The following is a 22,962-nucleotide window of genomic DNA, read 5'->3' on the forward strand; positions in this document are numbered from 1 at the left end:
TTAAACTCTCCACCAGAAATGACACTTCTTCTTTCCCTTGTTACTCGCACATATACACACAGATGACAAGGAATTAGATTAAGTTGTCTTTTTTTATTATTTGCCTCTCAGTTGCCTGTTGGAGCTCATGATTTAGATTTTGATGTTACGGCCTGAGAGGTATCTCTTTGATCGCGCTTGCTGGTGTTTTTTTTTTTCATACTTGTGTCTTTTCATCTCTCTTTTTTGCTTTTGGCTTACCACTCCCCAGCTTCATTTATTTCCCCTTCTTATTTTTTTATTTTTTTTGTTCGCATCTGTCTCTCAATGTGCTGCAACGTTGTGGGAACAGAGGAAATTTGCCATGTAATCACCCCCTGCCGTCCCCATTGCGCTCGTCTTTCCTCTTCTACTCTCAGTTGGACTTCAGCAGATACATTTGAAAGAAGGCAAACAGAGCATTTAAAAGACTGAAAAACATATTTTTTACTCTGGCTCATACTGACGTTCTTGACTTTTAGCAGGGCAATAAAGTGTACATCTTTTCCTGTGTTCTGAATAGACAAACAACTTCTTGACCTCCTTTAGGGATAACCTAAGAAACTGAACAACTTTCAACTTCCTATTACTGCCTTGAAGCTCGGGTCAACCTCAACTAAGAGCTCACTACAGGAGGTATGAAGCGTTCTACTGATTCCCATGAGAGTCATGAACCTTCTCTTCTGTTCTGACAGTCTAGAAAACTTATGGGAGGTGTAATGGTGAAACACTGACTGAGGATGATTGGGGAGGAGCTGGCCAAATCAGATAAGCTGACATGTGGCAGCAAACATGAACTGGATGTTGGCGCCAATGAGATGCAGATCCTCTGGTGGCCTCCAGCTGTGGGCGTCTAAGCGTGACCTTGACTGTGCTGCAGTTGTTGTGAATTCTTGGCAGCAATTTTACATTTTTTTGCGTGAAATTATATAAAATTGCATTTTAGAGGTCTCTCATGTTCAGCCTAGTCACCAGGCACAAGCCTATGTGCCATATTGACGTGTCTACAACACGTGTCATCCCACATTACATGTTCATGACCTGACGTGTCAACAGTTGTAAGCGTGACACCCCTTGGTATTTTTTAAGGAGACCGCAGGACAGTTTCCAGCTGTGTTTGAAGTGACAAAAAAATGATATCTTTGACCAGACCTCGGGACACCTATAGCCTTTTTTGCGGCAAGCATGATCTTTGTTAACCTTAACCAAGTGGTTTTGGTGTCTACACCTAATCAGATCATAAGCACAGCATTGTCACAAAAACAGCAAATTAAAGTTGCAACATATCTGTGGGTTGCAGAAACATTCATTTCCAACATTTATACTGGCGATTGTGTTGTCACGTTTGTTTTTTTTTTTTTTTCAGCTCTCTCCGAGCGTAGCAACTCACATTAAGATTTTCTGTCTTCTTCTGCAAGTTGCAGTGAGTGGTGCGATTGCAGCACGTGCCTTCTGAAACACACGGGCGATCTCACAGGCACCATATCCGTGTCTTTTTACAGTCCTTATGTGGACACGTGTTCGACACACTCAAAAATCAGAGGTCCACTACACTGGAGTGCACAATGCCGGATTAATTTATGCACAAGTATGAATATACTTGACAATACAATGATCAGTGTTAATAAATCACTGCTAGTTACATGGTAATGTAATAAGCCCTCTGGCGATCATGTTAATGAAGTGGCTGTGGGGAGTAGTGTTCTGAGAAACTCTTATTTTCATTATTGAAAGTGGCAGTGTACTCGCTCTGAGGCTTGACGGCACACAGATACTGTTCGATATTTTAGCTAAACATGCTGCATGTGTGACTTGCTATTTAGATGTAAATTTGCGTGAGGTTAAACAGGAATGTTTGTTCATTTACATGGCAAGAATTGTATTTATATTGGTGTATGATACTGATAAAATATATATATATATACCCTGGATAAGTAAAGCTGAAAAATTAATAATGCATTTATGCATTTATCGATTGAATGATGAATTGACAGTCATGGTGTAGGAGCATGCTGCAATGATGTTTTGCTGTGAAGCTCCAGAAACTGGACCAAGAAACTTAACCCGGCTTTCTGTAGGCATGAAGGCATGAGGGTAAGTAGATAACGACTGAAATTTCAGTTTTTGGGTGAATTTATCCTTTAAACCTTTGTTGCCAAAAGCACATTCTCAGTTGTCCTAGAGGAGACCAAGAGGACGCCTGTAATTGGTCGAAAGATTGTGTCTGTTGTTGGCTGAAGCTTAAAACTGTTAAAAACTCTTTGAAACATGGATACTTGAAACTGCAATTATAACATTATTACTTCATCATAACAACCACAATGGAGTAATGGCTGAAAAGAGCTCAGTAAATTACACTGAGAAGTCTAATTGTTATGTTCAAAGTGTTGTGTCTAAGAGCCTTTGCTGTAGTCAAATTGTCTCCCTCCTGTGTTTCCAGCCCCTCCTCACCACTCAAGTTCTCTCAAGTTCTAATGAGGTCTCCATTTCTTTTGGTATCATATTATTCTGTTGTGGGTTATTTTATGATGCTGATATAACCAGTGTTAGACTTTTATGTCTCTTGCTTTGTTTCATTTGTTTCACCATTTCTGGCAGACTAAATCAATAAGACAGTACCACCAATTTTCCTTAGTGGAAGATTTGTTAGTTCCGTCCTTTGTGTATGATTGAAATAAAAATTCAATAACTAGTGGGCTGCATACTTGGCATTGTGGTTTGGATCGTTGTCTCTTTAAAATATGCCAGACTCTTGTTTATTTGTTCAGGATTTTATATGCATCATCTATGCAATGCACGCCTTTATATGCAGGCTTTGCAAAGGTATGTTACCTTGAACCAATCCTGTTTCATCACTGACACCGACATGATTTCCGGCCAACAAATCATCCTCTCTGTCTGTCTCTCTCTCTCTCGCACACTCGGAGGTAGAAATTAATATAAAAACAGCCAAGATACCCGCGTGGATGTGCACGCTCCAACACAGGCCTAAACAAACAAGCAAACTGCTCCTGGATTCAGTTTATTGGACCGGTGTATCTGGACAGGGTTAATAAGAACGCTGACCCCGCCATGACCCCTTGCTGGCCTGAACCCTTGCTTCTGCTCCCTTGCCTCATTAATCTGTCAAGTAAACAGAAGCCTCTCCCCATCACCCACTGGATAAGAGAGGGATTTGATGAGAGAGGGAGGTAGAGGCACACAGGCCCTTATTTTGCTATCCCCTGAATTTCTCTCCATCTGGTGTTCAACACAACTGTTGAGCAAACAACTTCATCAGGCGTTAGTCTGGTGATTTGTCACCACGTCTCATCTACACATACATGCTTCACACACCCCCACAAGACAAGAACGCTGTATTCTGAACACTATTTTTATGCATATATAATGTATGTAAAATATCTCAGAGCCAAAATGCATTTCATTTTTATCATAGAAAATGCCCATAAAGCTATAAGTAATAATTTTTGTTTCTTATTTCCAATTCTAACATTTACTTCAATCTACAATTAATGATTAATTCCATTACTGACAAGTCGCTACCATGTTGTTTTCATGGGTTCTTAGCATGGGTCTAATAACAGAAATCTTGATACCACATCGGTGGCAGAGCCCCGTTCATTCTTGTCGCTTGCTTCTAGCTCAGTGGTGGATGAAGCCAAAAAAGTTTGACTTCCTGGGTGTGAAATTACTCGGATCTTCCACATTACTTCCACGTTGTACCCGTTGGACATGCACACTAGAGACTTCCGACGGCCAAGTGTCTAACTTCTGGCTCAGCCCTCTGGTAACTTGAATCAGAATGAAACAATTATAATATTGTAATTCTTCAAGACTTTCCAAATGTTATCAGACTTAATGGCTTGAATTCTGGTAGTGAATCGAGTCATTTTGTGAGGGTACGGCAAAACATCTTTTGGGCTGGTGTGCATCACATCACATTGTAATTCAATGGTTTGGACACTATGCGAAATTGGTTTCAATGCCCGACGCTGTTCCTGAGGGCTCAGTTCTAAGTCAGATCCAACTAGGGTATCCCCCCCAGCACCATTAATAAACAAGCTGTTCTCAGAGGAAAATAAGGCCCCCAAAACACTGTCTGAAGCTAGAAAGGTGGCAAAAAAAGTCAGTCAATGAAGATCTCTCTCTTCTGGTAAAAAATTCTTCCCCAAAACTACATAGTGCAATTAAAATTCATTATATTATCCAAAAACTAATAATAATGATGCATTTTTATGTGTATAGCAATTTAAAAGGTGCTCAAAAACCCTTAACATGGTGAAGTGAAATAGCTCTACCCTCCACACAGTGTGTTTAAGTTGATGTGAGTGTATGTGTGCTGGAAATCCCTTGACAAGTTCTTGCAGCACCTCAAGTATAAAGTACACCTCAAAGAGAGCTCTGACGCATTAACGAGGGCCAAGGATTCAGCGGATGATTTATTAGAAGATGAAGTGGATCAGAGGGTCTGAGCCTAGGGTCCCAAGGCCAACAGGCCTGCCTTATCAAACACCACCAGGCTCCATGGCCAATCTCCAACTCGTCTGTGGGCAACTCCCCATCAGCGCTGGCTTTGGTCGCTGATAAAAGTCAGATTGAGGACCTGCAGTGCTTTGTTAGGAGGAGACTTTGCTTTACTTTTAATGTAATATGATTTATATACATGATTCATAAATATATACCCAAATAAACGAGAGAAGCTCATTTGAAATACCTTACCTTGATTCTCCAGTTCAATTTTAAGTGTGATTTCATAAACGTGGCCCCCTGAATACACAGGAAAAAGCACAACAGACTGAGATAGTAGATAACCACAGAAGTTAACCTCCTGTTGGTTTCCAGCTGATTTCATGCACCCACGGCTGTGGCAGCCTCACCTCGATTAGCCGCAGAGCCAAGGCCAGATTCAGTCCCTGTCCCAGAGGGCCTAATCAAGGATGTTTCACTTCACAGGCAGATATACTAGTTCACTGATAACATACAGGTCAAGGATATGATAGAATCCACAGTAAATATCTAATTAATGTCTCGAGTTGTTAAGGGAGAGGGCTAGATGGAGGAGAATGCAGAGCGTACAGTATCTCAGAGTAGGAGGATGTGGTATAAATCATTCCCCCGAGATTAAATTAATTATGGCTCATTAGTGGCATTGCGTCCATTTTGATTTCCATTAATGATGACAGGTTCGAGGGAATAAATATGACTTGTGTTTTTATTTTGTCAGACTCTGGAGGTTGTTTCCTACACAGAGCCCTTGTGATTGCATGAAGCGGGGGGGCGGTCCTGGAACACACAGGACTCATATGCCACTCATGCAAATTAAATTACATACAATCAATATTGCAGATCCATCTAACGATCACATACTTCCCCGTCTTGGACTGCTGTAGAAATCCTTTTTCATATAAGGGAGGCAGCGAGAGGAGAGCATTTTGCCGACGCATTAGTGGCCCTGCTGGCAAACGCAGGAAAATAAGATGTCTGGATGATTACTTAAAAGGATTACGGAACGCATTGAAATATTTTTCATCCCAAATTGTATGCTACCTGTACTTGTGATAAGCCAATTGAAGAAAACAGCAGTTCACAAACATACAAATTAGACCACCTGGGAGGGTAATTGCTTCGCCTCCCCTATCCATCATCAGGAACAGTGTACTTTGAAAGGACCATTCACACATTCAAGGACACGCAGGAAAACACATGCACAGCCACACGCACCCACACCCACACGCATAAATACATCTTATCTCTTCCTCACAGCATTTTTTCATCTCTCTCTCTCCCACATACACACACAGTAATTCTGTCCATTTGTACTCAGAGACTCTAGTTTTGACCCGGTATTAATTAGACAGATTAGAACACAGAACTAATCAAAACCGGCACGCTCATCAAAGCCCTAAACCAACCTTTTCTTTAATTTCCCACTTACTCAAATACGCATAAATACTGCAGGTGCACGCGCGCACACACGGACACGCTCGCCAGGCAGGTCATTAACGTCCGCGCATCTCGCTGATGCATGTAGAGTTCTTCCATTGAATTCAGATTGCAGCTGAAGGGACCTTTGATTTAACTCAGGTTGTAAATGCAGTCCCACTGGTCCTGCTTGGCCCGGTCATTGATTGTATGTGTTCATTCGCTGTGTGAGTTAAGCTCGGCGCAATCAGAAGGAACAGCACGAGGCCCTCTGACCTCGCCCCTGCACGAACTGGAGAGGACTGAATATCGAGCTCCTTTCTCGTTCAATCTTCGCTCACCATTGTTCTGTCAATTACTCTGGCTCCTAACGACTCTCCAGCATAGAGTAAAGCTGACTTATAGACACATATTCACTAACCCAGCAATGTGCATTTGCATGGGTTCACAGCTCATGGGGTGCAGTTAAATGTCAGCACTAAATGAACAAAACATACTTTATTCAAATCAGCTATTGTGTATGTATTTATGCCTAAACTGCAGCTCTGCAGGCTAATTTTACACCCAAAATCTCAAATTACACTCACCGCCAACGTATGGAATATAATCAGCATACCCAGCGAAGGATGACATTATTGCCCACGATAACAAATGCATATGTGAATGATGAATTTCTGCTTTTTTCTAATGACAGGATTTCCACAAGGAGAGCCAAATAATAACCGTCTTGAATTTCATATGAAGGTTGGAGGAAGTGAGAGAACCTGTCATCGAGATGGGGCGAAGAAGTGATGAGAGCAGGGGAAGATTGCACCTCATACATGGCCTCAGGCTATTATTACCATATCATGAGAACAATCAGTCAAATTGAGTTAATGTGTACATGCTGTTTCAGCGCCACTTAGACGTGGATAATGAGATCACGGATACGACACCGCTTCCAGCATCCATATGAGGCACAGAGAGGGGGCTGTTCGCACTCCTGGGGGCACCAGGTAAACTATGTGATTAAACAGGTCATGCAAAACAGATACCGACACCTCTCCATGTACTGGTTGATCCGTGTATTTGTTCTGATTGGCTGCACACTTCAGCTGGCTTAATAATAAAGATGCTTTCCTTTCACTGTTTGCCGTCTAGCCCTACAAGTGCCGGGCAAAATGGTCGTAATTGTCATCATATTAACAAATAGTCCAGTCGCCAGAATAAATGTTGGCATTGTACATTTCTGCAAAACTGTTGATACATTTTTGTTCATCTGATCAACCCAGATGAGAAAGGAGATTCAGGAGACTAGATGCCATACGTTGAAGTATTCAATGAAGCTAGAACGAGGAGAACAGGCTCAACAGTGCATGTAGCAACACAGTGTAATGCCATCCCAGTTCTGAAGAACACTGTGACTATTCAACCCTCACAAAGAATATCCATTTAAGGCTATGTCTGAACCCAAAATGTATCATACCTGCCATGGTGTACTCTGTGGAAAAACCTGCTTACCTAAGTCAGGTTGTAATTAATGGGAGAATACACCATACACAGATAGTTTACATTTTTACAGCTGTTAACAGCTCCTTCATCTCCTTTGTGAAATGCATCGTGGGAGCATAATTTCCATCAAAAGCATGTTATCTTTTTCTTTCTTTTTTTTTTCACGCTACATACTCAAATCTGCTTGGAATGAGTATTCAGTATGGATTAGTGACCACGATTAGACCGGTGATTAGTGTATTCCCACGTGATGTCACCCATTGTTTTGTGGACTACCATTTTAAAGCCTCGAATTTGGCATTACAGCCGTCACCATCTTGAGTTTTCAGCGCCAGAAGTGTAACCCTACTTGAATGAGAGGGCGGGGCTGGGGGGGATATCCTGATTGGCTCTGACTGAGAACCAGAGGATACGCTACGTTAGCAGGTAGTATGCATGCTTGCTAACATGTGCTCATTAGAAATGGATTAACGTTAGCACCAACACAAAGTATATCAGTGATGGGCATGTGTGATGGGCATGTGTGATGGGCATGTCAGTAGTTTTTGTGGTATTTCATAAAGAAAAACAATGGAAAAAAAAATCTATTTTGACCTGATGGTGACCTGAGACAACATGAATTTCTTTACACAGTTTTGTGGTATTCCAGCCTTTCCGTTGATTTATCACCCCACCTACAGAGCACAGCTACCTGTACATCTCAGCATGTAATCTCACAAAACAATGGAAAAGGATATGTGGTGCATTGGTATGAACTCTTCCATGAAGATATAACAATGCTTAGTTGAAGCAATCTCATCTAACTAGATTCTTTATGGAGTATATGGGAATTGTGTCTTTCTTCTCTCCCTGGCACACTGCAGAGTATGCTAATCATCTCTGTCTAAAACAAGCTTGGGGTTTCCATTCCCTCCCATTGATGCTTGCTTCCTCTGTTTCACAGAAAGACCCTCAGAGGCTCATGTCACCTCCCTCAGCAGATGGCTGGGGCAAACACAGAATGACAAGCCTCGATTTCACTGATGCTTAAAACATGATTTCACCAACTGTTGGAAAACAATTTGAATCTTTAACCTATTTTCACACCGGAGCTCGCACACTGAGCAGACTTTCCTCATCAAAGGCCCGGCTGAACTCGTAGACTTTTCATGCAACTTCCCTGCAAGATTTTGTCTTTAAATCCCAACCCCTACAATATACTTCTAAATACAGCTGCAATGATTGCAAACCTGATGAAATGCACAGCTTAAAGCATACATTGTCGGCTGGAATATTAATTCCATTTATCCTGCCGTGTTGTCACTCAGATGTAAGGCATGGCATTGTTTTTAGATGGCAGCCCTGAGAACTTTGGTTTACACACTTGCATCATTGTGTAGGTGTTGTACGGTTGTCTTGTCAGTCTTTTAGAGTATGCCTCACTCCCACCCGCTCACAGCGGGGGTCCTCTCCAGCAACAGCAGACAAATTGAATGTGGTGGCATGTTTCATGATCCTGTAGACTTTGAAGGTGAAAAGATGCCGGAGGGTTCTATTTGTTCCCCTAGTTTGTTTGTTTATTTGTTTGCGTATGTCTGTGTGTGTGCGTGTGTGTGTGTGCACAGACGAGACTTGAGAGTTAATATTTACAGTATTACCTACTTCGCAGTATGCAGCCTGTTTCTTTGTGTTTCACTGGATTACATGAACGTGCTGGCTGGTTTTACATACCAGGGAAGAAAAATAACCCCCAGTGGCCTCATTAATAAAACAGCCTTACGATCAGTTGGGATCTATAGCATGACTTAAGCTACATGCAGTATGTAAGTAGTTATTAAATAAAACCTGACTTTGATGTGGATATGATTTTAATTCAAGTTATTTTCCTGCTGGTTCTGTAGAGGTATTCCATTCCAACATTATGAACACGTTCTGTTGTAAACAACACGGCCTCCTCCTGTGGTCAAGTTAGCAGTAATAAATATGCTTGGTTAGGCTAATTAAAAGATTATGGTTTGGCTTTAAATAACTACTTCCTCAAAACAATCAACACTGACCATTGGTTTCAGATGCTGGCATCCTGGGTGAAAGTGCCACGACTGACCCACTCTCCCATCCCGACCTCTTTATCAGGTGGAGCTTGTGGCTCTTTATACTCCTCTGCTCCCATCATTATCACCCGCGCTGCACCTTCACACACTGTACTTTTCACACCTCAGTGAGGCAAACTGTTTTAACGTGAGACTGAGCTGCGACTGTTAATTAAAGGTGTGAGGAATTAGCTGACCTAGAGTCAGTTTTTTTGAACCCACCACATCCATTCATCTTTTGGTATTGAATTCTTAAGCAACTTTAACCTGCGCCCTTGTATGGGTTAGAGTGCTTTTGGTTGTTTTTTTAGATCACAGTTGTGTAAGTGACAAATGGGATCCTTAAAAGCTCCGGAGCCAAGGTTGTTAATGCTCGGCATCCTTTCTTAAGCCAATGTCAAATCTAAGAACATTTATATAAATTAGGTAAAGTAGCAGGGTTACTCCTCTTTGTAAAGTCACAGAGATGTGAGCGGGACCTAAAAACATTTTTGTTACAGTTACAGAACGGTAGAAGGCTGAGAGGAATGGCATCTCAGGAAGAGGAATTATGACAGTAGCACAGGGTTAAAGCAACTGAGAAAATCATTTATCATTTGAATAAAGCATGAGCTACTGTGAGTGATCACATTTAAAATGCTGAGGAGATTTATCAGATCAGTCAATAAAATGTATTTTCATTGATTTTTAAAAAAAAATGTGTTGTTGTGAGGCCATCATCAAAAATTTAATCCCTCTCACTAAATCTTTAACTTTCATTAATGCCAGCAGCTTATATTATGATTATCCGACGACAATCCTGCTTGCTCCCATGCTGAGTTTTCGCTCAGCGTGCGAGCAAGTAGGATTGTCGATTTTTTACAGCTTGGCTGCTTTCATAGTATAACTTAAAGAGATCTGTTGCCAAACTAATAAATTATGAAACTGATGAGAAACGTAGGGGATCCTCTCACACTCACAAAGGTCATTAGTCAATTAATCGATTACTCTAATTGACTGAAAATTCAACTGTAGCAATGGAATAGTTGACAAACCATATCAGTCGTTTGTCAAACGAAACGCAGCGGACATCCCCAAGTTGCAGCTTGTTTTGTCACATACAAAAGTAAACTGAATAGACAGATGGTTTAAACACACAGATAAATAAATAGAGAGTGAAAAAAGGAATAAGAAATGTCAAGATGCCACTGGGAGCTCTTAAAAAATAATTAGCAGATTAATCAGTCTTGAAAAATAAGCATACTTGGTTAACAAAATACGTTTTGAAGTTCGTCACCATGCAGCCTGTGCCTTCCACTCATCGCTCCTCCTTAGCTATGCCCGTGCTCCCTTTTCTGTGCCAGATGCCAGATATTGTGTTAGCATTGCAGCTCTCCCCATAATGGTCCTGTCATGTTAAAACAGAGCAAAAGCCCAAAAGATATCACTTTAAGAAACAGCGCAATGTCTGAAAAAAAATGCTTATGTTCGCCAACAGCTCTACTGCTCTTGAAGCGAGCGCGTCCCTCTGCATGTGTGTTAATCGGAGGGAGTGAGCAGACTGAGACATGTCAACCATTAGATTCGCTTTACTTTAATTAGTTCTCAGATGCCACGCCTCACCTCCTGCAATTACAAATCGAACTCCCATCCTATCTGGGAAAAGCTACTGATTGACACGGCCAGCACTGGGCCACAGAACTGCAACTGCGGTAAAAAAAACTCTCATTCGTTTCCTATTCTGAACTATTTCCCTCAATCAAAGAGGAACCCCAAATTGTGTTAGCTTTCATTAAAAAGAAATAATGGATCCAGAAGCAGCCTGAGTACCTGACATGCATGGCTGATGACTCTCTTTTCAGTGTTGCAACATGATTCTGCTATAGAAACATCAGCTCTGTTTACACGCTCTCAACCTAACCCACTTGACTTACATCAATATGCGCAGACACAGATGTAATATGTAAAGAGTCCCCAAGTGTGTATGCATTCCTGTACTTATTTATCCCGACGTCTGATGTGGATGTACTCGCGAGCAAATAATAATGTGAATTAGCTTGATGGTAAGGAGGCGCAGTCGCTCATTGTCATGGTAAGAGAGAATAGCGAGGACATAGAAGCAGAGGACCGGCTGCTGAAGGACAACCCTTAACATTTAAGTGTCCTAATACATCTTCATAACAGAGCAGGCGGCATTGTCTGACGACCATTGTGCCACTTTGATCTTGCATCAGTCAGCTTTATTACAGCCTGGAGACTTGCACAATCATGTACGAAGCAGGCTATTTGTGGCTAAATCTGCTCCACATGGACTCGCTCGTGTGAAGAGGGGCACACACACACTGGATTGCTTTGTGTCTTTTTTTGAGTTTATTGTTCACATGAGATGTTAAATCTCGAGAGGGGCGACGTGACATGACAGCGTGGAGCACAAAACACGCCTTGCCATGCCTTTATTTAGATAAGCGTGAGTCATCTTGTTTATCTGCTCGGTAAATGAAGAACACTGCGTATGTACTGTATGTATATAAGGTAAAATTGTGTAACTATAACGGGTAGCCATGTTGATAAGACATTTTCAGTGATCAGGTCCTGCTCACTACAGGGTTTCCTTATCGCCCACACTACCCACTGTGCAATCCTGCAGACAGATGCCCTCAAACAAAAAATGCTGACCACAGCATTCTGCGACACAGATCAGCATTTAAAAAAAACTGCTGGATTGGTTTCCAAAGTGCTCCTTTGAGCAAACACCAGGTCCAAAACGTTTTGAGACCTCATGACGGGCGTAAATTGACACGCCGAGGCTCGCTTTATCTACAAAGGGGATACAAGTCTCGCTACCAGGCAGCAGCGTTTTTACAACAGACAGTTCATTTACAGCGTGGTATTGAAACAGCAAAAGATGTAATCCATTCCATACAGCAGCTAAATCAGCATTTGTCAAACTATTGAATGTGGTTTGTGGGGTTTGCAGAGAAACTGCAGTTGCTAGAGGGAGAGAAAATGTTTCACACACCGATCATACACACTTTAAACACAACCGTGTATTTTTTTCTATATATGTTTTAAAGGGAATGGTGGATTTTAGCTGTTAATGTGTAGGAGGATTTCTCTTTCTCATCGGCTACCTTAAATACAGTCATATAGTTATGTAGGTTTTCTCATGTCAGCATTCAGAAAAAGCAATCTGCTGGTGTGTATAGTTTCTTGTTATTTTCCTCTTTCAAAGGAAGTAAGAACGATTCATGTAAATTGTTATGGCTCTTTCTGTCCAGCATGTAGTGAAGACCACATACTGCAACTAAACCCTTGGTCTTGGTCTCACCTCTTCTCCATCATTTATTTCTCTTCTCCCACCTCGACTCTAAGCTGCCTCCTTTTGCACAGATGATCAGTACTGTGAACATATGGCTACAGACACACACCTCTGAGACATGTGTGTGTGTGTTTGTGTGTGCATGTTTGTGTGTTTCCTCCCCTAAGTGTTGATGGTGTCTCTACTATTGACTGTATAAAATATGGACAGAACTTCCAGGTCTGAAAGAATGGAGCCTCAGTGAAAGTGCCTTAAACCTGCATTTCTTCTAATGGCCATCACGGGACCACTTGGTTGCAAAAACAACTTGGATCGTATGTAATCTTATGAGAAAACTACCTTACTTCCCACTTGATTTATTACCTCAGTAAACAGTTTCCTAATGAGTTTATGGTCTCAATCCCTAGTTTCAAGACTTCTCCAACACAGTTTGCAGCTCATTTTGTAAATTAAGGTCTTTTAGGTCTTTTAAGGTATATAAAGTAAAATAGATAATCAAGCAGGTCTGATTGACATGTCAATATAATAGTGTGTCATCGGGTTCTCAGTCAGATCCAATCAGGATATCCTTCCCAGCACTCCTGTCTTGCTCTGGCTCCAAAAAACCAAGATGGCAACGGCCGTAATGCCAAAATTCAGCCCTCAAATGGTAGCCGACAAACCGATAAGTGATGTCACTGTGAGTTTATAATTGGTCCGTGCACATTATTATCAAATGATACATAATTATGCTGAAATACAATCGTCTGTCCACTGTTGTCGCTCGCCTCTCCTGATTGGATGTTGGTAGTTAAGTAATCCCGCCCTGCTGAGTCGTCTGAAGCTGGCGTTCACACGATTGGCTGTGATGTCCCACTTTCTACCACGAGCCAAAAGAGACACATTTTGCTCCCGCTGTTTATCTTCCCGTTTCTGGCAGTGATGCTGTTTTAATGGTCGGCAAAGTGAGCTTCAATAGACATTAGGAGAAATGTAATGTTTCAGGGCACTTGTCTTCTCGAGCTCCTTGGCCTCAATCTCCACATTTTTCCTTTACCCCCATCTAGATTCTGGCTAATGAAGATCTTTTTGCACTTAACCTGACTGATGGCATATCTCCTACGCTCAGCACAGCAGCTGAATGAAATCACTCCCTGAGTATGGACTTATTACTGGAGAGTGGGAGAAAGTATGTCAAAAAGGAAAACCGTGCAGGTACCGGGGAGATAAATTAAATTAATTTGGAAAATTACTTTCAAGGCTTTCAAGACTTAATTCGACAAATCTTGCTCTGTGTAGCCTCAAGCCAGCCTAAATCTTCCAAGAGTTTTTTTCTCTCCTGCAGTCTGGAATAATATCTACAGGGTATCAACAGAGCCCACGAGCTTGACGTTCGACCAAACAGAGAGCTCTAATAGATGATATGACTGGACACCTCAACTCCGAAACCTTGTTTTGGTCTCATAAATGAAGCTGGTGTGCAACCGCAAGGCCTGCTTTGCTCCTAAAATGCAATTCTCAAAGCGATTTCATAACAGTCCGGACAGCTCATTTTGTTCCAGTTAGCCCATCAAGCAGTGTGTTTGTCCGATCGAGTGTGCGCGGGGTTCGTGTTGCTACCTAACCACAAAAAGGAAAGCACAATTATAAAGCTGGCTTCAAAAGGCTGCCACTGCTGGTCAGGAGACGAATCTGACACTGCCGAGGGACAGTTTTCATATTTCGGCAGTCACGGTCTATTTCAATGAAACAGAAAAAGGCCACGACTGCTGCTCTTTCTGCGATCGTTTAACATCATCAAAGAAGATTTCAAAAATGAACTCAAAAAGTGTTTTGATCATCTTCACATTTTCCAAAGACTTTGAATAATGCCTTCATTCACCGATGACTTGCACCTACTCCATTTGATACGTAAGCTGAAGGAATCTGAAAGCTCAGGGTCGCAGCAGGTGTTGCATTATCATTTAAATACTTCGAGGCAGTCTTTTGTCAAGTGGAGGATTGCAGGGCAGCATACCGGATTCAACATGTATGACCTTGGTTTGATTGTCTGCTCTCAGCAGGGCTGTGAAAGAAGCGCACGCAAATGATAGATGGCTTGTCATTCATCACTGTCGTCACCTTGACACCCAGGAGGAAATAACAGCCCAGCCGTGGTGTGTCACTTCCTGTGTGTGCAGCTACTTTGTCTTTGCCTAAAACCTTTAATCTGCGCAGTTGAATGTCAAACACTGTACAAAGACACACACACACACGTACCTATTATTGATGGAAATACAATCATGTTAGCAGCATCTCTCACACGTGAGCGCACACACATTCTTCAAGTTTGTTAGTTGGGATTAGAAAGTAGATCTTTTCGCACGCTCGCTGTTCTTCTGTAACAGGTCATTCAACTTTTCAAATGTATGTAACCAAAAGTGTCAAATAATTACAGACATTACACATATAAGACTCATACTTAAAGGATTACATGAGTGGTTTGGTATAATCTACCCCACAAACTAAATAGCTTCAGATGGATTTCTTTCCTTTCAAGCAGCATGTTGTGCTCAATTCAATTTGTGTGCAGCACAAAACGCAACTTGCTCAAGATATTTATCATTCATGGCAAACATTTCTTCGTCTACGTTAAAGTTGCATCAATAGACTCTTCAGAATCCTTTTAGCTTTCAAGGACTCAATTTTGAGTTTCCGAGTGTCAATTATTGAACGGCACCCTCTTCAATGCAGCAAACAACTACATTAACACTATTCTTGTCACAACATCCATCATATCAGTTTATTTATACCAACCGTGTGTGTGTGTCATAATGGCAAAATGTGGACCTGGAGCAACTTTGTGGTGGGATCTTACAAAGAAACAGTTTAGAGTTTACATGTTACAATGGCGGCAGACAATGACGGCCGACCTACAATCCCAAAGCATTAATGTTTATTGAGTTGGGAACGTGACTCAACTTTCTTACAAGTTGGATCTTCAATGTGGAAATGTGACATGCAACTAAAACATCCAAATTTGTGCGAAAATAATTGGTCAACCTGTGGCACACACCCTTCGAGCAACCCACAGCAAGAGCATGCTGTAACTCGCAAACAATCTCTCCACTGACTCCCTGCATGTTTTAAATGGAGAATACCAACTTCTGCCCCCTAGAAGGCAATTAACATGAAGAGTCCCTCCATTTTCACCAACAAAACAGGCTGAATAATTACTTCATGCGTCGGTCTATCCTGCTGCAACAACCAAAATTAGTGCGCTGCTAAATAAGATCTGGATCTGAGGATATTATATGTGTCATGGTCTCAACTGTTTGATGTGCTTTTATGAATGTGTGCCAAATGTGTAACTGTATGTCTAATTTGTGTGTAAACTTCTTGAACCTCTTCTATTGTATCGTATGGTACTGGGCTAACCCACTGAATAAACAGAGTATGTGGGGTTGACTCATAATAAGCTGCAGTGCCAATGTTCTACTGTAATGAAGGAAATGTAAAGTAAGACAGTGTGACTCAATAATGTGTTTTTAATTGTATTTTGGACATCAATGGCTGCCTGAAGAATATGGGGCTTAAGCAACAAAGGTCATATTTGTTAATAGAATCAATCCATTGATGGGTTTTGGTCTTTTCATTCTATTCCTTGACAATTTGAAGAATACAGAATATTTTCAGACTTATCCTTTAAGTGCCAGCAAGCGGCAACACTGTCTTTCTTTAATAATACATTTCATTGGACGCGCTAAGAACCGTCTGTGGATCTGCGTTCGTGGCACCGCCAAGGAATGAATGGTTCAGATGCTGAGTCATGTCCTCATTTATCCTCACTCTTCGCGATCACTCTCTACTGACAGCCGTCCGAGAAATGAACAAGCGCGCCGCTGCTTTCTGGTTGTTCAGCAGGGTGCTCACTTCATATTTCATTCAGAGACTGATTAATTGTGTCGGAGGAGGGAGTCGGACGTACCTTTGATTGAAACTGTTCTCCTTCTTCCGACAGTGGAGAGTGACAACTCTGTGACCTTCACTTCTCACGTCCTGACTCACCGTCCACGCGACAGGGTTACTGGTTCTAGCTCCCAGGAAAGCCACGCCGTCCTTCAGCTTGACTCTGCAACAGAAAAAAAGGGAAAAACATTCAATTACATGATACTGGAACTGTCAAAAGAACAGCTCACAAATTAAGTTTTGGAAACACACACGGCCTCTTCTGCTCTTGCTGTCCCTGACATACACACACACACACACACACAAACATGTCAGAGAGAAATCAAATGAGCTGGTGATTTAATTGCGTCTCACAGAGGTCACAAAACAAATGCTTGTCACTCCCTCACGCAAACATGCAAGAAGGACCTTTAATTGGAAGAAAAAAATTTGATTTTGAACAATAGAAAGACTAATCAAAAACATGCTTCACTCTTAACTGGAGAAGAAAACTCCTCTGCTACACTACAAAAATGATTCACAAAGGATTTCCTTCTACTGGGGATGAGTGATTACACTTTCTGCATCTGTATCTTTTCAACCAACCATTGTCTGTATCTGTATTTGTGCTTAGAATGATCTATGTATCTATCTATCTATTATAATCTGAAGTTATTAATTCAAGCCTGATTTGGGTTGGTCAAAAGTTGCTGCAGGCTATTTATTTAACAAGTTTTTTATAAACTTGAACGAAAAAACTTTAGTTTCCAATGAGGACTTTTCTTCATCACAAGTGCTATGTCAAACTATGACCCTCTACTTACCCCTCTAGTGTCAGTTTTGCACATGAAGTTAGCACTAATACATAATATATAACGTGTGGTTAGATTTTCACAATATTCAGGCTGACAAACACTTAACATCATCACATATTAAGACTTTTGGACAGTTATTGGTGCAGTAACGGCTGCGGTTTGGTTAGGTATAGACAAAGAATCTACTTGGTTCAGGTTAGGAAGAGATACTTTAGGTTAAAATAACTGCATTCAGTCTCGTAAGGATACTTTTGTAAGTTACATAAACTTCTTGTTAGGGTTAGGCACCAAAACTACTCGGTTAGGATTAGGCAAAGACCATACTCTGGGTTAAAATAACTACATTCGATCTCGTAAACTTACTTACATAAGTTACGTAACGTAGTGACTTCACTCACATAATTGACGTGACATCTGTGGAATCATTTACTTATGTTAACTTACTTACATTATATTATCTTATGAAATGTGGGTCCGTGGTCTCCTGTCAGTTTTCGAACATGGTTTTCCTGTTTTGTTTGGGATTGATATTGCTTTAGGAGTGTAAATTTGGCTGGTGCACGCCAGATTATTCCATTAGCAGTGATGAAACCTCACACTAGGACAACAGGCTGAACTGAACTGGCCTGACTCATGAGTGAGGGGGTTCAAATCAACCTCTGTGAAAGTGTTTTTAACGGCCATCAGAGTACATATTGAATGATGGAGTAGTCTGACAAGTCCTGTTTTACCCCTCGTGACATCCCAATATCAGGACTCTCCCTGGAGCAATAACTAGGCGCCAGGCTTCACTTCAGCCATTTTTTTCCATTTTCCGCCACACCTGACACCAACATCTGCAGCCTCTGCCACACCTTTCTGTCTGCCTTTCACTTCCATTACTCACGGTCACAGTCTGTGGGAGGCTATACAGGTGCAGAAGAACCATGACCTCCCCCACTTCCACTGTACTGACACACTGTTGTTCTCCTCCTCCTCCTCCTCCTCCTCTGTCACATGAAATTACCATGAAGTACGTGAGTGGCTTTCACCGCTTCCTTTTTCCCAACGTGACAAATTGCTCTTGTTCCAACCACTGGCATGAATGGGACAGAATATTTTATGTAGGAAAAAAGGCCGATCTGAAGTGAAACAGCACCAAAAAGGTGAGAAGGAAGAAACATTTCTATTCAGTGGAAACATGAACGCTGGGTAATTTTTTCCCCCACATCAAAATAATTGGAGACCGTCCTTGTTCTGGAACTGTGAAAAAGACTTGTAAAGGATGAAGAAAAATACTGAGCGTTAACTGGGGGATAATGACATGACAAACCATGTAGCAGTCCTTAGAAGAGCACAGTCATTACATCTTCAGTGTTGGAGCGGTCTGCTTTGATCTTATCCAGGCCGCTGAGGCAGTAATAACTGGCCTTGTGTTGGTCTCTGCTCCTGACGCGCAAAGATAAAGGCAGCCAGTGTGGAAGACACAGACAATAACTAGGAGGGGAAGACAGATTGCCGTCTGCCCTCCTGCTTCCCAGTCATCACCTCGGCCACGGCGCAGTAATTACTACAAACTCACAAGCAGATTCGACGCTGACAGCGGACCGTGGGGGGAACGATAATAAACTAATATGGAATGAGCTCCTCCAGCATTATAGTAAATGTTGTATTGATCGAGAAATTCCAATTTGGAGGTAGAAATCCCACAAAAATGCAGCAGCACCGTCTTCTTCTTCACCTTGTCTTTGTCTGCTTTTTTGCTAACATGTAATACGAGGAACTTCTCGTGTTGCAAGTATAAATAATTGCTTAAGAAAAGAGAAAATGTGTTTCGTCTGAAATGTAATTCTTCTGTTTTGTGACTATGCTCGGCATTTTGACTGATCAGTTAATCGGTTAGTTAACTCACTGGTTGATGTATTGATCAATATTGATGTACAATGATGTTCTCCTGAACTACAGTTACTGTGTGTCCTGATACTGCAGTCCTACTGTCTGTCCATCTGTCCTAGACTAACCAGTCCGTCTGTCTTAGTGACTTACCTGTCTGTCCATCCGTCTGTCTTACTGACCAACTTGTCTTTCCGTCCGTCCGTCTTAATGACTAACCTGTTTGTCTGTCTGTCTTACTGACTGACCTGTCCATCTGTCCGTCTGTCTTACTGACTGACCTGTCCGTCCGTCCATCTCACTGACTAACCCGTCCTTCCTTCGTTGTTTCTTTCTTTCCTAAATATCACATTTCCCAGTTTCGCAGCGGTCTCATCCTCTCTCTCCTTTCCTATCTCCTCCTGCTGCAACATACTCGCTTCTATTTCTCGAACACATGCATTAGTTCAGGGGGCTAAATTAACAAATGGCACGTTGTAAATGAGATTGGTTTGGCTAATATGATTTCTGGTGAGGGGAGAAAGGGGAGGGGGTGCACTAAAGGAAAGCAATTTGAAGGAAGGCCCCCTTTCACATGCATCAGCACATGAAACCGCCTCATTAATTCCATGAACACCTGCATCAGTGGGATGAGTATTTACAGATGAGATGAGGCTGTCAAAAAAGACAGTTTTCAGCTCTCCCAGTTTGATGCCCAGGAGTGACACCTCAGGACGGCCACTGCTGGAATAACATGTCAACACACCTTGCACTCTGACACGCCTCTCGCTTGCTGAATGAAAAATACCATCGCGCATTAATATTAATGCGTTTCGCACAGCGGGAAATTAAATGGTACATAAACTGTTCTGAATAAAAGTCAAAGACTGTGTGAGAGCAGGAGTCTTGTGTACAAATGTATCAAGATTAAAATAATAAAGTGACAAAACAAACCAATAAAATGAAGCCTAAATTCTACATAATTTTAGCTCTTATAGTTTAAAAAATGCATTTTAGAAAACTAACAAGGTTTCTACAACATAGTGTGCTGAATACCTTAAAGGAGACATATTATGCTCATTTTCAGGTTCATAATTTTATTCTGGGTTACTACTAGAATAGGTTTACATGCTTTAATGCTCAAAAAGCACATCCATTTTTTCATACTCAAAATATCAAACAATGAGATTTTTGATAATCATCAATAATGTGGATATAATGACTGGGTAAAAGTCAAGTATAAGAACAAGTGGAACAATCATCGTAAGTCCAGAAAATGAAATCATTTTACTGTAATTGCGCCTGTAAAACCAGGAAAAGATACCACTTAGCCATATCACAAGATACACTGTGGTCTCACACCATGATAACAATATGTTATCAGTATAATGTCCAGATCTAAGCCGCAGCAGGGTACACACAATGCATCGGCTGTACTTGACAGTGACTAAAAAACAGCAGCTTTTAGGTTACTAAGTGAAGAGCCGAGTGTCTTTCCTTGAAAGCAACTGCACCCAATTTCAGCAGACTTTAAGATGATAATGACTGGATAGCATCCACGAAAAGGGTAAAATTGCTGGAATGATTACACGCTGTCATCATAAACATGTTTCTTACTTGATGTCTAAATGGGCTCTCTTGGTTCCCTTGACAATAAGTGAAGTTTCGAGAGGGGAAAAGGCTCACATTAAGACTGAAGAAGAGAAAAAAAAAATCAAGAGTGTGTTTGGTGGGCGGGTCGTTTGTCGTGAGCACGGGGATGGAAGGATGGCTTGGTGTTAAAGGTTTGAGCTGAAAGAGGTGATGGTAGTTTACAGAGACCAGCCAGGTGTATTGGAATAGACAGGTGTTGTTTCAGTGCGGATGAAAAAGGACAGAGGGTGGTGGGAAACTTTCAGGAGAGGAGAAGACTTGAAGAGAGGGCTTTATTGCTTAAGAGGCTGGAATAACAACTTGTAGTCAGTACTGGCATTTTCTGTCTGCTCTGGTCTTATATTTCAACAATAGAAGAGAGCTATATGTCAACGCCATCCTCGAGAGGCCATTCCCAAGGTTATTCCCTCCACTAAACTTGAAGTTAAAATAACGATAATAAAAATGAGATGAAACAGGAGGGAAATGGTCTCCTGTAACGCCACCCAGGTGATAACAGATCATTACTCTGGCGAAGATGGAGACACGCAATAAATTCACACACCCACACGTACATACACGCTCACACACACCTGGGTCTGTGTCTATATCTGATATAATGTTAACACAATGGCAGAGAGTGGGCTGGCAGACAAAGCTAACCTTTCATGAAGATAAACTGAAAGTGAGAACAATTGCTCTGATATCAGCTTCGCACCACAAAAGAAGCCACCTTCAGTGTTTTACATCACAGACAGGCTCCTGCAAAGGGAAAGCTGTGATACAGATGAGCTGCAGCCACAAACACGTTCTCAGGCATCATTAACTCACTGGAAGACAAAGATACAAATCTGGTCTGGTGGTTAGTTAGACAAATCTTCCATCAAAGCGAATGATAACTCCTTGTTGAGCCTATTTTCCAAATGAATTTTAAAAAGGCAGTTTAGCGTAATTCAATTACTGACAGCAGGTGAAAATTGGCCAAATCACATTGAGCTCGTTTAATTGGCCCGTGTCCCTTAATTCTCAAACACCTGCAGCTAAATCCAGTTATGAAATAAACACACAAGCTGTTAGGCCAAAAAGCCCCGGCTTTCTTAATCTTCCCTCCCTCCCTCTGTATCTCTCTTGCTCAGAAACAAAATAATCTACATCACCTCGGGGCAAAATTAAATTAAATTACCAGCCAATGACAGGTGAACCAGGCTGGGAGCCGGTTCAATAAATTAGGAAGGTGAGAGAGGGCTGCGCTGGAGATGCTCCGAGTCAATTAGCTGAGGAATAGTTGTCGGCGGAGTGTTTGTAGGGGCTGAGCGGACACAGGCAGATGCGGAGATAAAGAGGGAGCTAATTCAATTAATGAGTTTGATGCTGTTCTTGCCATTATCAGAGCTAGTTAAAAGTGCTGGTGCGTGGCGACGCCGTGCACGGAGGACAAGATTAACACGATCAGATAAAGAGCGCTCGCCAGACAAAGCTCATCTCCACCCATGCGTTCTGCTGTCGCGCTTCTCCCCCGTCTCACCCTTTTGTCTCACTTTCATGTCTCTCTTTCAGATCTCCCTCTGTCTGTCTCTCCTCCCTCACTGTATCTACACACCTTACACTTTCTCACATCGCTCCCCATCCTCCCCCTCAACAGGAAGCCTCCTCCTCTCCCCTCTTCACCTGCCTTGGGCTATAATATTTTTCATTTGTTAAAGGAACCTGCACACTGTTGGTGACTCTGACTCACTTTATTTAATTGCATCATTGCAGTCAGTGAGCCTTCACCAGGTAATGTGAAGGTCTACAGACCAGCAGTGTGCAGGAATATCTAGATCCTTCTCTATTCTGTGGCCCAACACACAAGAGAAGACTTTTTGGTGTCATGTATCACAACAATAGACATTCATAGTCCCCAGATGATGAAGCCTAATGACTTAAGTGTCCATTCCTTTAGTGCCCGTCAGCAGGTTGA

General features: G+C 41.8%; 1 protein-coding gene across 1 annotated transcript in view; it reads right to left on the reverse strand.

Annotated features, from left to right (window-relative positions):
• The window catches only part of LOC311275056 (transmembrane protein 132C), a 165,652-nt gene that overhangs the window by 59,138 nt on the left and 83,552 nt on the right, over positions 1-22,962 (reverse strand). The window contains exon 4 of the mRNA XM_084383247.1: positions 16,745-16,888. Within this exon, the coding sequence (XP_084239373.1) occupies positions 16,745-16,888 (144 nt within the window). The remainder of the gene's footprint in view (positions 1-16,744; positions 16,889-22,962) is intronic.

Source organism: Pagrus pagrus (genome assembly GCF_965226575.1).
Source record: "Pagrus pagrus genome assembly, chromosome: 19".
NCBI classification, from domain to species: Eukaryota; Metazoa; Chordata; class Actinopteri; order Spariformes; family Sparidae; genus Pagrus; species Pagrus pagrus.